We start from the raw sequence: 16,056 nt of genomic DNA on the forward strand, positions 1-16,056 counted from the left end.
AATATTGCCAAAAGGATTGACATGGATTTCACTCCATCATGGTTTCGTTAAGGTTAGTCAATAGCCAGATTTGGTTTCTAAACATTGATGTAATTTTCATTTATTATCCACTTTTGGACAAATAAGGTCCTTAAATCCGTGACAGTATGCCTTTAATAAAGGTACAATTAGCCATTTGCAGGGTGCACACGACAATAGGTGTATGACCCTTATAATTCTAAGCCTTCTTATGTTTATGAAATTCTAACCGATTGTGTAATCGAAAGTGGATCGGTTGGTGCTAACCGATTATAACCGATGATCGATGATGAAATCCCAACCGATTCCCATCACTAATATGTAGTCAGGGTCGTATTTCTGCACAATGCAGAGACGCATGAGCATTTGGCCAAATAGTAGTTGATTGTGTGTGTGTGTGTGTGTGTGTGTGTGTGTGTGTGTGTGTGTGTGTGTGAGGTTGTGTATGTGTGTTGTGTGTGTGTGCGTGTGTATGCATGTGAGTTGTGTGTATGCGTGTGTGTTGTGTGTGTGTGTGTGTTGTGTGTGTGTGTGTTGTGTGTGTGTATGTATGTATGTATGTGTGTGTTGTGTTGTGTGTTGTGTATGTGTGTGTTGTGTGTGTGTACGTGTGTATGCATGTGAGTTGTGTTAATGTGTGTGTGTTGTGTGTGTGTGTTGTGTATGTGTGTGTGTGTATGTATGCGTGTGTGTTGTGTATGTGTGTGTTGTGTGTGTGTACGTGTGTATGCATGTGAGTTGTGTTAATGCGTGTGTGTTGTGTGTATATGTATGTGTGTTGTGTGTGTGTCTATGTCTATGTGTATGTGTGTGTTGTGTATGTGCGTGTTTATTGTGTGTGCGTGTACACGCGTGTGTGTGTGTCATGTATGGAGTGTATGTATGTGTGTGTATTGTGTGTGTATGCGTGTCTGTGCTGTGGGTGTATCTGTATGTGTGTTGTGTGTGTGTGTTTTTGTGTGTGTGTGTGTGTGTGTGTGTGTCTATGTGTATGTATGTGTTGTGTGTACGCGCGTGCGTGTGTGTGTGTGCGTGTGTGTCGTGTATGAAGTGTATGTGTATATGTGTGTGTGTTTTGTGTAAATCGTGTATGGATTTTGCGTGTGTATGTGTGTGTGGTGTCGTGTGTGTCTTGTGTGTGGTGTATGGTTACAGATCAAGTTTGAGTTTCCCCATTTACCCATTTTTGACAGTTATGGCTAGATCAAGTTTAACTTTCATGGGAAAATATTCAAGGGCCATAATTCTGTCAAGAATGGAAGGTATACATTTTGACAGAGTTATGGCCCTTGAACATTGCGATATGAACATTTGTGGGGCCCGGTTAAGATTATATTATATTGCTACAGCAGTACTCTCAGAATGCTTCTTTGATTAATTAATTAAAAAACTAATTAATGATTTAATTATTTAATTCCTTCATTCCTTCAGAACTATCCAACAAGACCGTGAAAAACAAGACTTGTAGAATATCTGTTTGTACCGAGGAACTGGCGCTCTCTTACTACACTGCAAGCTTGAGATACAAACTCGTCAAATTGACTTTTGAAAACTCGCCACATCTCTACCGTGCAAGTAGGAGAAACTTAACATACTGGATTGGGCTCAGCCGTTTGCAGAGGTGGCGATGGACCAATGGTATTGTATTTATACCTTATTATAGGACTCTTTATTGCACGTGTGTGTGTGTGTGTGGGGGTGGGTGGGGGGGGGGGGGTATATGTGTGTGTGTGTGTGTGTATATATATATATATATATACACACACATATATATATTTATATTTATACACACACACACACACACACACACACACACACACACATATATATATATATGTGAAGTTTACTCTTATTGCGGTAGGCCGTTAGATCTGGATTTTGTATTCAAATAATTTCGTACGTACGAATAAATATTGTTTTAGGAAATAAATTGAAATTTAACCTAGTACAAATATTAGAACGACCAGAAACACGTTTAATATGCAGCCACTAATATTTTATGCAGAAAAATATATTTGATATGTAATTACAATCGTTAAAAAGTCTCTGTTAGTGGATAACATCTTAAAAATTGCAGCAAACTCGGGAATGTCCCTTTGGGTATATATTTTATGTCTGTGAAATAATCGATTGCAAGTCTGACTTGTATGACTGTGTTTTCCAACCATCCATGGGTTCAAATGTCATTGTTGATCGCGAGTTGTCGATCATCCAAGAACCATAACTCTGGATGAATTCTGCCTAAACCGGTTCTCTATGTAAACCGGACTATTTCGACGGTACGAAGTATATATATATATTTCTTTTAGGTACATGTGCATTACCTAGTCAATTTTGCCAATTTCACTATACAGAGAGATTTAATACATTTTTAATCTTTACACAGTTTAACATGCCATCTTGAATGTCACGTCCTGGCCCAAAGTTTGAGATGGTTATTTTAATCATTTAATACAATCAGTCATCATTATACCTTTTATTTATAATTGGGACATTGAGAAGAAGGAGAATTAAAAAGGATTTTTATTTCTGAAAAAAAGAAGAAGTTTTTAAATAAAACTAACTGTTATATGTGAAATCAGCCAGGACGTGACATTATATATTTTGAAAAATAATTTAATATACTAATTATGATATGATACAAGGGAAAGTAGTACAATGTATGTATGTATATATATATATATATATATATATATATATATATATATATATATATATTGGAAATTGCAGTACATTGTATTTGGTGTTGTAGCCTGTTAAGGGAAGAGCCAGAATCTCGCATGCTGTAATTTGTATTCCTACAGATATGGTATTGATGATACCACAACACACTCCACTTGTTGCACTGGCGTATGAAGCTGAGTGGGGGGAGGGGGCATGTCCCCCCCATTTTGTAGCAGCAGCGATGGTTTTTATATATTTATACATATATTTATATATATGTGTGTGTGCCCCCCCCCCCCCCCCGACTTTTTGGCACCTTTCTACGCCCGTGTGTTGTTTATGTTTATTTTCGTGCTTACATCCAATTACGGCACAAGCACGCTCTCATGGGTTGTCTGTCTAAACAATGGGGTTAGTGAAACAGATGTCACATAGTGAAAATGTTAACGTATGTGGTATATCAACCAAACTATGACCCATAAATATCAGTACTACAACCTATCCCTCAAAATATTAACTGAAGAAAGTGGAACCTTCCATGGCTCATTAAATTTTTCGGTATAACCAGATGTTTTTACAACACTCCTAGTTTCGCACACAATTGTAGTACTTAGTGCTACAGGTACTCCATATATGTTTCAAGCACAAGGCTACTTGACACAGTGATGCTAGATGAAATAAAATTGCATAAATTTATTACCCAATCGAAACTACGAAACTAAATTTTTTGACAACAAAAACTCTGACAATTATCTCCAATGGCGAATCTGATTAAAATCAGCTCCACTGGTTAATAACTATTACATGTAGACCAGCAGAGCTGATTTCAATAGATTGCACCAATGACAGGACTTGTGATATTAACTGCTCTATCAAACGTTCGGTGCACCTCGAGCTTTGACTCAGCCGAATGTTATTTTGGTTTAGTACTAACAAAATGATGCACCTCGAGCTTTGACTCAGCCGAATGTTATTTTAGTTTAGTACTAACAAAATGATCTTTCTGAACTTATAACAGATCGTCTGCTAAATAAACAAGACCGGTGCTCCTCGGCCTTTGACCCAGCCGGATGTTATTTGGTTTACTACTACCTAAATAATCGTTTTGAACTTATAACATGTCGTCTAAACAAACAAGACCGGTACACCTGGAACTTTGACCCAGCCGGATGTTATTTGGTTTAGTACTACCTACTAGTATATCATCTTTTTGAACTTATAACTTATAATAGGTCGTCTGCTAAGCAAACAAGACCTATAGTCCGCCCCACAGGGATCGCATTTTTTCATACTGTGTAATTTAATACAAGTTATTTATTTCCGAGCCGATTGATTTGTAAATTGCACACACAAATTGTATTTCTTTATGTCCAAAACACGTTTACTTTTCTTCTTACGTCAAACCAAACTGAAATTATTTAAAAAACCCACAAAAAAACCCCACACAAAAAACCACAAAAAAACAACAAACCCACACACAAAAAACAACAACATTTTAACAGAATGATGGGACGGACTATAGATGACCTAGACCTGAGCAGCACCTCGACCTTTGACCCAGCCGGACGTTATTTTGGTTTAGTTATACCTATATGATCGTTTTGAACTTATAACAGGTCGTCTGCTAAGCAAACAAGACCTACATGACCTAAACCTTAGCAGCACCACGTTTCGTGGCACGGGGTGTCTGGCAGTTCAGCACAGAGGACGTGGTCTGCATATCGAGACTAAAGACTGCGACAAGAAACTGCGAGCAATCTGCTACGAGGGTAAGTTGAGAGTGAGAGAGTGGCAGTCCTCTTACAGACGGTGCAGGAAGGATAAAACTGTCTTGTGTCGTACTCGCATCGATCATACATACTTAACTCGTCCATTTATCTTTACGAAGGGCCCGCCACCCCAGTGAGAGCACTTTGAGAACTATTAGTGTACTCTGACGGTGTACCACATTTTGGAAATTAGGAAAAATATATTTGGTAGAAGAATTGTGATGGAATCATTTCGATTTTTGTTGAAATTTCTTTACATATATATATATATATATACATTGTACATATAGAGGATTCGTCACGACTGTTTTTTTAATATGGAAAATATCAACCGAGTCTATGTTAATCGGTATTTGTCGAGGCTAGACGAGGTTGATATTTCACATATTAAAAAACGAGTAGCGAATTCTATTTATCCTATAGCACTTCTAAAATAACATTTTAATTCAATTACATTTTAATTAAATTTTAGTAATTCACAGTACTAAAGTCGCCGCCATCGGTAATATGAGGTCATAACGATTAGCAAAAATTAGTTAAGACGTCATGCATTTTAACTAAAGACCGGCCTCGGTGGCGTCGTGGTAGGCCATCGGTCTACAGGCTGGTAGGTACTGAGTTCGGATCCCAGTCGAGGCATGGAATTTTTAATCCAGATACCGACTCCAAACCCTGAGTGAGTGCTCCGCAAGGCTCAATGGGTAGGTGTAAACCACTTGCACCGACCAGTGATCCATAACTGGTTCAACAAAGGCCATGGTTTGTGCTATCCTGCCTGTGGGAAGCGCAAATAAAATATCCCTTGCTGCTAATCGGAAGAGTAGCCCATGCAGTGGCGACAGCGGGTTTCCTCTCAAAATCTGTGTGGTCCTTAACCATATGTCTGACGCCATATAACCGTAAATAAAATGTGTTGAGTGCGTCGTTAAATAAAACATTTCTTTCTTTAACTAAAGCTTTGAAAACATTACGGCCAGGTACACGGGTCTTATCGGCTTGTAAGCAAATGACTCATCCACAGCAACACATTACCTAGAGACCTTGCAAATTTGCATATCATTATTAACCGGGTTAATACACTAAAATTATGACATTGGTTTATGACATGGATATCATGGGTAAGTTATAGGATACACACACACACACACACACATACATGTATATATATATATACACACACACACACACACACACACACACACACACATATATATATATATATATATATATATATATATATATATATATATATATATATATATATATATATATATGAGCACAAATGAATATTAGTGAAAGAGAGAAAGAAAGAAGAAAGGAAAAAGAAAGCAATAAAGTTCTTTATGATTGTGATTCGCTACAGTCAAAATCAAGGCATCACAATCTGATTACGAAAAGACTACACTAATTTACGAGTTAAAGGAAGGGGCAAGATTTAGCTTAGCCGCATGAGTGATCGCTTGAGGTGCTTGCGTCGCAGGATCGAGCCACCTCAGTGGATCCATTCAACTGATTTGGGTTTTTTTTCTTGTTCCAACCAGTGCACCACAACTGGTCAAAGGCCGTGATATGTGCTTTCCTGTCTGTGGGAAAGTGCATATAAAAGATCCCTTGTTGCATTAGGAAAAATGTAGCGGGTTTCCTCTAATGACTACCAGTCAAAATTACCATATGTGTGACATCCAATAGCCGATGATTTATTAATCAACGTTCTCTAGTGGTGTCGTTAAACAAAACAAACTTTAATTAAAGGAAACGTTTAGTTTAAAGGGACATTCCTGAGTTTGCTGCATTGTAAGATGTTTCCAACTAATAAAATATTTCTACGATTAAACTTACATATTAAATATATTTTCTTGTTTAAAATATCAGTGTCTGTATATTTAATGTGTTTCTGGTCGTCTTAATATTTGTAAGAAGCCCAAACTGGATTTTGTCTTTAAATAATTTCGTACGTACGAACAAATATATTTTATGAAATAAAATAAAATTTAACCTAGTACAAATATTAGAACGATCAGAAACACGTTTAATATACAGCCACTAATATATTATGCAGAAAATTGTATTTGATATGTAATTACAATCGTTAAAAAGTCTCTGTTAGTCGATAACATCTTAAAAATTGCAGCAAACTCAGGAATGTCCCTTTAATTTATATATTTATGTAGATGTAAAAACATTTCTTGTCTTCTTCACTTAGAACACTTTAGCCATTTAAAATCAGTTGTAAATTTAGAAATGGCTGAAATCTTTGCAGATGTTCCTGAACCGGAAGTCTTTCCGCTGGTTATTGTTGTCACGTCAATAGCAATCGGAATTCTCTGTGCTGCTGTTCTTGTAATGATGTTAATTGCCTTCAAGAGGTTGGTACCGAGTTGAAAATCTAAAGTGTTTAGTTTTTTTTGTTTTTTCCTTTTTCTGTTTTTTTTGTTATTACCCCCAGATCAAACTAATGTCATGGTTGACGCATCTTGAATCATTGCCTTAAAATAGTAGTACACTGTACATAAGTAATAGTGTGTGTGTGTTATTGCGTTCAGGGCCGTAGCTAGCAGAGGGGGGGGGGGCAGGGGGGGGGCAGTTGCCCCCCCCCCCGAAAAAAATCCGGAAAGCATGATAGAAACTTAAAGAAAATTCTCTTCTTAACTGTTTAAGGACTTTTAGACTATTAACTACTCAGTTGCCCCCCCCCCCCCACCCCCCAAACAAAAAATCCTAACTACGGCCCTGGCGTTGCAATACTAAAGCAGTTTTTCTCCTTTTATATTATCCCCAGATCAAACTAATAATGTCAAGGTTGACGAATTTTGAATCATTCGCTTACAATTAGTTTTACATATGTGTGTGTTATTGAGTTTCACATCTAAAATCGTTTTTATATTATTATTATTATTACTCCCAGATCAAACTAATATGTCAAGGTTGACTAATTTTGAATCATTCGCTTACAATTAGTTTTACATATGTGTGTGTTATCGAGTTTCAAATCCACAATCGTTTTTATATTATTATCATTACTCCCAGACCAAACTAATAATGTCAATGTTGACGAATTTTGAATCGTTGGCTTACAGTTAGTTTTGTGTGTCTTATCAAATTTCAAATCGTCTTTTTAATTATTATTATTACCCCCAGATCAAACTAATAATGTCAAGGTTGACTAATTTTGAATCGTTGGCTTACAATTAGTTTTACATATGTGTGTGTTATTGAGTTTCAAATCTAAAGACGTTTTTCTGTTTTAATATTAGCCTACTTCCAGATCAAACTAATAATGTCAAGGTTGACTAATTTTGAATCGTTGGCTTACAATTAGTTTTACACATGTGTGTGTTATTGAGTTTCAAATCCACAATCGTTTTTATATTATTATCATTACTCCCAGACCAAACTAATAATGTCAATGTTGACGAATTTTGAAGTGACATTCCTAAGTTTGCTGCAATTTGTAAGATGTTATCGACTAACAGAGACGTTTCAACGATTGTAATTACATATCAAATATATTTTTCTGCATAACATATTAGTATCTGTATATTAAACGTGTTTTTGGTCGTTCTAATATTTGTACTAGGTTAAATTTCATTTTATTTCCTAATTTTTTGTTTGTTAATTTTTTGTACGTGCGAAATCATTTGAAGACAAAATCCAGTTTGGGCTTCTTACAAATATTAAGACGACCAGAAACACATTGCATATACAGACACTGATATTCTAGACAAGAAAATATATTTAATATGTAAGTTTAATCGTAGAAATATTTTATTAGTCGGAAACATCTTACAATGCAGCAAACTCAGGAATGTCACTTTAATATAATAACATGCATTTCCAATGTTCTGCCATAGAGAAAGTAAATTGACACTGCTTGAAAATTTAATTTTCTTTAGATCATTGTGATAGTGAAAACAAATATGTTAGATTTAATAACAAAGGAAATTGTACATCATTTATGTAATTAATAGCAATCTGAAGAGGGAAAAAAATATATATTATTTTTTATTTATTTTACTTATCTTTTTAAATTGCAATACTTTGTACATTGGGGATTTTATCTTTTTATACACAAATGCTGCCTACATACATTTTGGTGCATAAAAAAAATCAACAAACAAAAAATAAATAAATAAAATTATTTCCATTTGAATTCATTGACATTTATTGGCGTTGGTCGGGGGGGGGGGGGGGAGGGTAGAGAGGGAGAGAAAGGGGCGAAGCAGAAAGGTAACATTCAGAAGATATAGAAAGATGCAGCTATCACATGGTGGGGTAATAGATGAGGTAGCTACAGATATAAACAAACCATTTATTCAGAAAAAAATGCATTTGTGACAGAATCAGTTGAAGGAAATAAAGTAATAATAAAGATCTGAACTATGTTTTATTTAACAAGGAAGGAAATGTTTTATTTAACGACACTCTCAACACATTGTATTTACGGGTATATGGCGTCGGACATATGGTTAAGGACCACACAAATACTGAGAGAGGAAACCCGCTGTCGCCACTTCATTGGCTACTCTTTTTGATTAGCAGCAAGGGATCTTTTATATGCACCATCCCGCAGACAGGATAACACATACCACGGCCTTTGATGTACCAGTCGTGGTGCACTGGCTGAAGCGAGAAATAGCCCAATGGGCCCACCGACGGGGATCGATCCCAGACCGACCGCGCATCGAGCGAACACTTTACCACTGGGCTACGTCCCGCCCCTTGTTTAACAACACCACTAGAGGACATTGGTTAATTAATCATTGACTATTGGATATCAAACATTGGATAATCCTGAATGAATGGTCTTCAGCGAAAATCCTGTTTCCCATTGGCAGCAAGCGATCTTTGGTATGCACTTTCCCACAGATATGACATTTGATACACCAGTCGGTTCGTTGGCCGCTGGTTGGAATGGGAAAAACAAATACATCCACCGAGGGGGGGGGGGGGGGGGCTTTAATCTTGCTACCCACACCCCTCAAATTAGCAATGTACCGACTACGTTAAATTCCGCATGCATGCACATATATAGGTCTATGACATGACATCAGAGCCGGTTTAAGAATCCGCGGGGCCTGTAGAACACATAACAGCGGGTTCTCCTTCCCAGGATATATATTTTGCAACTCCCTGGGAGAGAGGGGAAAATTACCTGTGGAAAATAAATGTACACATCACCGCGGGGTCCCCTGAAGCGCAGGGCCTGTAGCACTTGCTACATGTGTTACTTGGATGACATCAACGATTCTTGGTATATTAACATATAATTAAATATTGTAAGGTCTATTTTATTTTGTTTTTAATTTTTCAGACGGATTTTTTGTTTCCGTAGAAAAGTGAAATCGCCTGAGGAAGAAGTAATATCTTTGTCTGACAACACAAGATCCAGTAACAAAAGTGACGTCATTTCATCTCAAAGTGAAAGTGAAAATAAAGACAATGCTTACGAAGATCACATTTATGACGTAGGAGAAACGACAGACCAATTATACACTCAAGTGATCAATAACAGACACCCTAAGCAGCTTGAAACAAAAGCTGTGGGTGATTATGACGTAGCAGATGTCGAGAATAGACCAATGGGAACGATGCGATCGGAAGAATACAAGAACGGCAAGAATGAAGATTCTTATGATCACGTCAGGTTACTGGAATCTACCGATTATGACGTAGCAGATATCGAAAATAGACCAATGAGAACGATGATATCGGAATACCAGAAATGCAAGAATGAAGATTCGTACGATCACGTCCGATTACTGTAATCGGCCGATTATGACATAGCTTTCGCTTCAAATTCGCCTCATGTTCTTGATCACAGTGTAACAGGCGCCACCCAAAACAGTAATGAGAAATATGATCATAGTAATAATAGTGATCAGGCAAATTAAAAGCAGGCCATTTCAGGGAGTACCTAGTCCAAAATAACTGGGATGAAGTGGTACTCAACCCCCCCCCCCCCCAAAAAAAAAAAAAAAAAAAAAAAAAAAACCCCACCAACCAACCAACAAAAAACCAAACAAACAAAAACCCAATACAAAAACAAACAAACAAGCATCTCTCTCGTATTTTGGAGTGAGTAGGAAATTGTCCTCGTGTCCGTCCCCCACCCTTCCTCCCCCAGGTATGGCCCTGTAATTACTATTACGAAGCATGATTACATGTATATAATTTTTCCTTCAGAAAAAAAATGCTGGCAAAACTGGGTTTTGCGTTTCATGTCAAACCGAATGACCAAACAAGGAGGTAATTAAAAAACAAAACAAAACACCGTTTACAGTTTACGTCTGCAACATACGTACGTATAATTGTGTTTGGCATCAATTTCACTCAGAAAATTACACCATTACGGAAGATGAAATATTTTAAGGACAAAAGAAAAAAAATGTATACTTCAAACTATATTAAATATTGTTGTTCTATAATAGTAATAAGAACTGTGGTTTAGTCGTAGATTTACCGGTACGTTTCATACACACCCGTTGATGGGAACATCATTCGTTATTTTTGATAACACGTGTACGCTTGTTAATAATTTCAAGACATACGACTGGCTGCTCCTAGGTGATGACCAGGTCATCAGTGCCATACCATCCAGTGAAAAACCAGCACTGTCGAAATCGATTACACTGTGACATATAGTTACCTGTAACCTAACAATCATTTGTCTGTGACGCATACGTTAGCTACAAGAGAAAGGGGTGTAAATAACTTTTAGTCGAAAAAGATGTTAAAATTTGCTTAAAACCTGATTTTTGAGAATATGTAAGAAATAGAATAATATATTCGTGTCCGTTAGATACCATTTATCTTACAACTTAAAAACATATCCAACTCGCTTTCGCTTGTTATATACATTTTAAAACAACTCGTTGTAAGGTAAATGGTATCTAACGGCCACTCATGTATTATTATCTATTTACGTGAAAAACTAAGCTTACGATATTTTGTAAAATTGGGCCACGGTGAAAATCTAGTTTTGTTTAACGACACCACTAGAGCACATTGATTAATTAATCATCGCCTTATTGGATGTCAAACATATGGTAATTCTGAAACGTAGTCATCAGAGAAAACCCGCTACATTTTCCCTAATGCAGCAAAGGATCTTTTATATGCACTTTCCCACAGACAGGAAAGCACATACCACGGCCTTTGACCACAGGTTGGAACGAGAGAAAAAACCCATTAAGCTGAATGGATCCACCGAGGTGGTTCGATTCTGTTGAGCCAAGGTGAAGTCGCTGACCAACGTCGATGCTATTTGCTGTCACTGAATGTAGGTCTGCGAAAGAAAGAAAGAAATGTTTTATTTAACGACGCACTCAACACATTTTATTTACGGTTATATGGCGTCAGACACATGGTTAAGGACCACACAGATATTGAGAGAGGAAACCCGCTGTCGCCACTTCATGGGCTACTCTGTTCGATTAGCAGCAAGGGATCTTTTATATGCACCATCCTACAGACAGGGTAGTACATACCACAGCCTTTGATATGCCAGTCGTGGTGTACTGGCTGGAATGAGAAGTAGGTCTGCGAAGATCTAGGACTTTGCAGAATTTATAGCTACTACAAATACAGGATTCTTCAATTTAAAACAGTCATACAATCCGAACATCCAGTAGTACAGATATTGCACCAAGTGATTTAGCAAGGGCGGTTCTCCCCCACCCCCACCCCTCCCAAAAAACAATTGTTTACAATTTGACGTACACAAGTTTGGCGTACACAATTAATTATACAGTCTTTAATTTGGTAAAATAACCTTGTCAAACAGGTTTCGAAGTTTTGAATAATGTATAAAATTGGCCCCGAAAAGTGTTTGTAATATCCAAAAGACCACTGATCGCAAAAGACCACTGATTTTTTTTTAAATTCTTCTTAGGATTTGAAATCGATATATTGATTAGTGTAGATGAACCCTATTCCCGTTTCAACAAAAAATATTTTTATCAATCTCGTTTAGCGTCATTTTTGCCAAACCACATAACCGCCACCCTCACCCTCCCACGATATTTGAATACTTTCACGAAAATACCATTTTACGGACGTAGGAAGGTGCCAAAAAGTGTGTGAGGGGGGGGGGGGGGGGGGCACATATATTAAAGTAATACGTCCCAATTAGAGTTACGCCAAGTCGGACGTAACACTTCGACGTCATCGATTGGCGCACGTTCTACGACCTTACAGGAACGTTAGCCAAACGAGTTGAATGGTATAAATTAATATCGATTATGGATAATATATATTTTTTTAAAGGATATTAAACTCGCTACCATTTCGTATCATGTTTATGTCACTCGTGAAATAATTTTCATTGTTACTCGCAAAAGCTCGTGACAGTTGAAACTTATTTCACTCGGAACATAAACATGATACGAAATGGAAGCTCGTTTAATATCCTATAAATAATGACGTAGGATATTGACTTTATCCTGTGAAGGTAAACATGGGGAATTCCGCGAGTCTTGCTGAGCGGAATTTCTCATACGGCTTGAACAGGATAAAGTCGATATCCTACGTCATTAACTAGTTATTATCTTTATCCTGCAGACCATAAAAATTGCGGCAAAAAGCTATTATTTCTGTTATTTCAGCAACATTGTACGATGACCTAGAGGTCAAATGAGCGATTTTGTAATGTAGCTATGCGTGTGACGTCACATGAGTGACGTCAAAAGTTATATCCTGCTACTATACGTATATGACTTTGCTTTATCCGTCATCATAACCTATCGATAGAAGCAGTGGTTGCAGGATAAACAAACACAACTGTACAATCCAGTCAGATAATTCGTGAGTACCCGTAAGAAAGGAAAGACCTATTAATTTAGCAGAGGCTGATCTAGGGGGGAACAGGAGCCCGCTCTCCCCCCTACATTTTGCGACAGTTATAATTTTATTAGCCTATATATTCATTTTCTTCTTTTTTTTTACGATTTCCCCCAAACCTCTAACAAATTTCCCATGGCATTTCGTCTCATGTCATTTGGGATCCCCTAAATAGATTTTCTGGATCCGCCACTGTTTAGTATGAAGTACTTTGTATATTAAAACGTAACTGAACTCTGGTTTGACTCCTTTGGTGTCCCATTTACGTCACTTCTAAAGTCGATGACATTCACTTTTCGCACCTTTGTTTTGGCTTCGTACACAATAAATATAGCATATTTCACTGTAATTTCACTTGAAATTCATATTTCGTAATTGGTACAAGTTTTTAATTACAAGACTTTCGTCGTCAAACACATGCATGTACATTAGTAATGTTCAAACAAAAACAAATTCAATAGTAATTCAAAATTATACTTCGCCACATTAAAATAAAAACTGGTCTACTAACATTGACCCCTGTCAAAATTCAATAATAAGAAGACAATGCTGTTAAAGCCGCACACCCTAGTTCCATCCATCGAAAATAAATTATAATTTGGTTAATCTACAAACATGTAACACACTTAGATCACGTTTTTATCAAATGGAGTGAAAAAGCAGGTTTTATATCGATAAACACCATGGGAATCCCTATGTCCCAATGGCTTGAAATAATTTTGAAAGTTTGTATTCTGATATCACCGGTAGATGTCGCTCGAAGCACAACAATGCCTACGTCACGACAAATTTGACAGACTTGGGGTGCGTTCTTTTCACCTCTCCTGGACATGTTCCAACTGTTCTGTCCTGGTTGTATCCCCTCTCCAGATATCGTAGGACTTAGCAAAATTATTGGTTTTAAGGGTTTTTAACGTTTTGTATTGAGATACTTACTTGTGTGAACTTTATTGTTACTGAAAATGTTCACGAATTGTGAAGAAAAATCTCACAAATGAAAACAACAAATCGAATGTTGATTGCGCGAAACATGCACGAGAAAACAAACCGAACCAAAATGATAACGGTCACGTGGTATACCAACGTCTGTGACATTGAAATGGAAATATCCCCTCTAAAAATAGATTAGACCTTGTCTGCTCGACGGTTTTTTCTCAGACGCGCGTGAGTTTTTCAGAAATACGAAAAATACATTCTGTGGTATTGCAAACACCAGGATTACCAGGATTACCAAAAAACACTTCAGGTGAATGGAAATGTATATTCTAAATAATAAACGGTAAGTAAAGTGCAATTTTATTTGTGAAAAAATGGGTTTAATAGCGAAAAATAACGTCGTAATGGTTAACAACTAGCCGTAACTAGGGTGTGTCCCTTTAACAGGTTGGTATGTTTTTACTTTTCATAGTTCTTGACAAAATATTAAGTTTAAATTTTAAAAGAAGAAAGAAATAAAACGTACCTTTTGTCAAATATATCACATCAAAATGTTACCGTTGGATATGTTTTATTTATTGTGTACGAAGCCAAAACAAAGTTGCGAAAAGTGACTGTCGACCTTAGAGCACAGGTATCCCCAACGAGTGACGGTGACAACCAGTAACGCCAAATATGGTATAGGTACGCTATATGGTAAAGAGTATATATGTAACTACAGTATTTCAGTGTTTCTGCCAGAAAGAAATGTTTGGGTATATGGCGCTATGGAATTGAATGCAACCACAGTCAACTGGGGGTAGCCTATGGGAAAGAAAATGGGTTAAGTTAAAAGTTAAGAAAATCATACAGTAATGATAAGTCATTAATTTTGTCAAAATGTTGTTAAGTTAAAACAAATAAAAACTTCACATACGTTGTTTTCGCTTCCTATTTATTGCACGAGTTTATTTTGCTCAAGAATATATACGAGACCGCGTACCGTAAAGCATTTGATAGTGTAAATAGATACAGCTTGTTGTACAACTAGCACAATCCTACATGCTGTAATAAAATCAATGTAGGACAGTTTTACCCTCTGGCAGAAACACTGAATTCGTACTAGAGTTTCTGTTTGGAGGTACCCGTGTTCTATAGGGACTTGAGTGCGGGTTGATCCTCCCGCGCAAAATGTTGAAAACTTGATGTTCTAAAATGCAATTTCAGCGGTTGCAAAACAAGGCGTCGCGCGTCGCATGCGACGTTTACTACCCTCATTTCCGACGTCTATTTTCACCACAGTTCATATTTTCTTGAACACATACTATCGTACGAAAGTAAAAGAAACATCTAAAAGTCACTTTTTTAGATTTGCTGTCACATGCAATATTTCACTGACAAATAGTTGATCACCAGTAATCTTTAACTCAACCACGACATCAATATGCTATGGAATAGATAAATTTAACAAAGTATCTACATTGAAAAATTACTAATTTGGTGTTTGGTGTGGAATTGTATGTCTTAACCTATAATACATGTACAGTTTATGCTAATAAAGGTTCTTGTTTCTTTTTGATTTTTTTTTTGTGGGGGGGCGGGGTGTGTGGGGGGGGAGGAATTCCCATTTATAAGTAAATAAATATATACACATTTATAAGTGATACAATATTAATTTGTTTTTAATGCTGTTAATTGTTCTAATAGGTAACATGGATAGTTTTTATAACTTAGGTGGTATTAGTGGAAACAATTATTTTTAAATATTAATAAGTAACTTTATTCTAAATTGATGAAAATTGTTTGCATGTTTTTCTAAACATACCATAAAATATGCCCAATGAGCATGTTG

The 16,056-nt window shown here is 36.7% G+C and overlaps 2 protein-coding genes across 3 annotated transcripts in view; both read left to right on the top strand.

The window, feature by feature from the left end:
* Positions 1–10,719, top strand: part of LOC121385439 — a 13,253-nt gene extending 2,534 nt beyond the window's left edge. Inside the window, exons 2-4 of the mRNA XM_041516121.1 lie at positions 4,299–4,451; positions 6,712–6,817; positions 9,763–10,719. Coding sequence (XP_041372055.1) covers positions 4,299–4,451; positions 6,712–6,817; positions 9,763–10,216 — 713 coding nt within the window. The 3' untranslated portion in view covers positions 10,217–10,719. The remainder of the gene's footprint in view (positions 1–4,298; positions 4,452–6,711; positions 6,818–9,762) is intronic.
* A 2,413-nt stretch (positions 10,720–13,132) lies between these two features.
* LOC121385004 (cysteine sulfinic acid decarboxylase-like) overlaps positions 13,133–16,056 on the top strand; it is a 59,116-nt gene continuing 56,192 nt past the window's right edge. For both annotated transcript variants that reach the window (XR_005959489.1, XM_041515528.1), the window contains exon 1: positions 13,133–13,253. The gene's annotated coding sequence lies outside the window, so the exon portion shown is untranslated. The remainder of the gene's footprint in view (positions 13,254–16,056) is intronic.

The sequence above is a fragment of the Gigantopelta aegis genome, chromosome 11 (assembly GCF_016097555.1).
Source record: "Gigantopelta aegis isolate Gae_Host chromosome 11, Gae_host_genome, whole genome shotgun sequence".
NCBI classification, from domain to species: domain Eukaryota; kingdom Metazoa; phylum Mollusca; class Gastropoda; order Neomphalida; family Peltospiridae; genus Gigantopelta; species Gigantopelta aegis.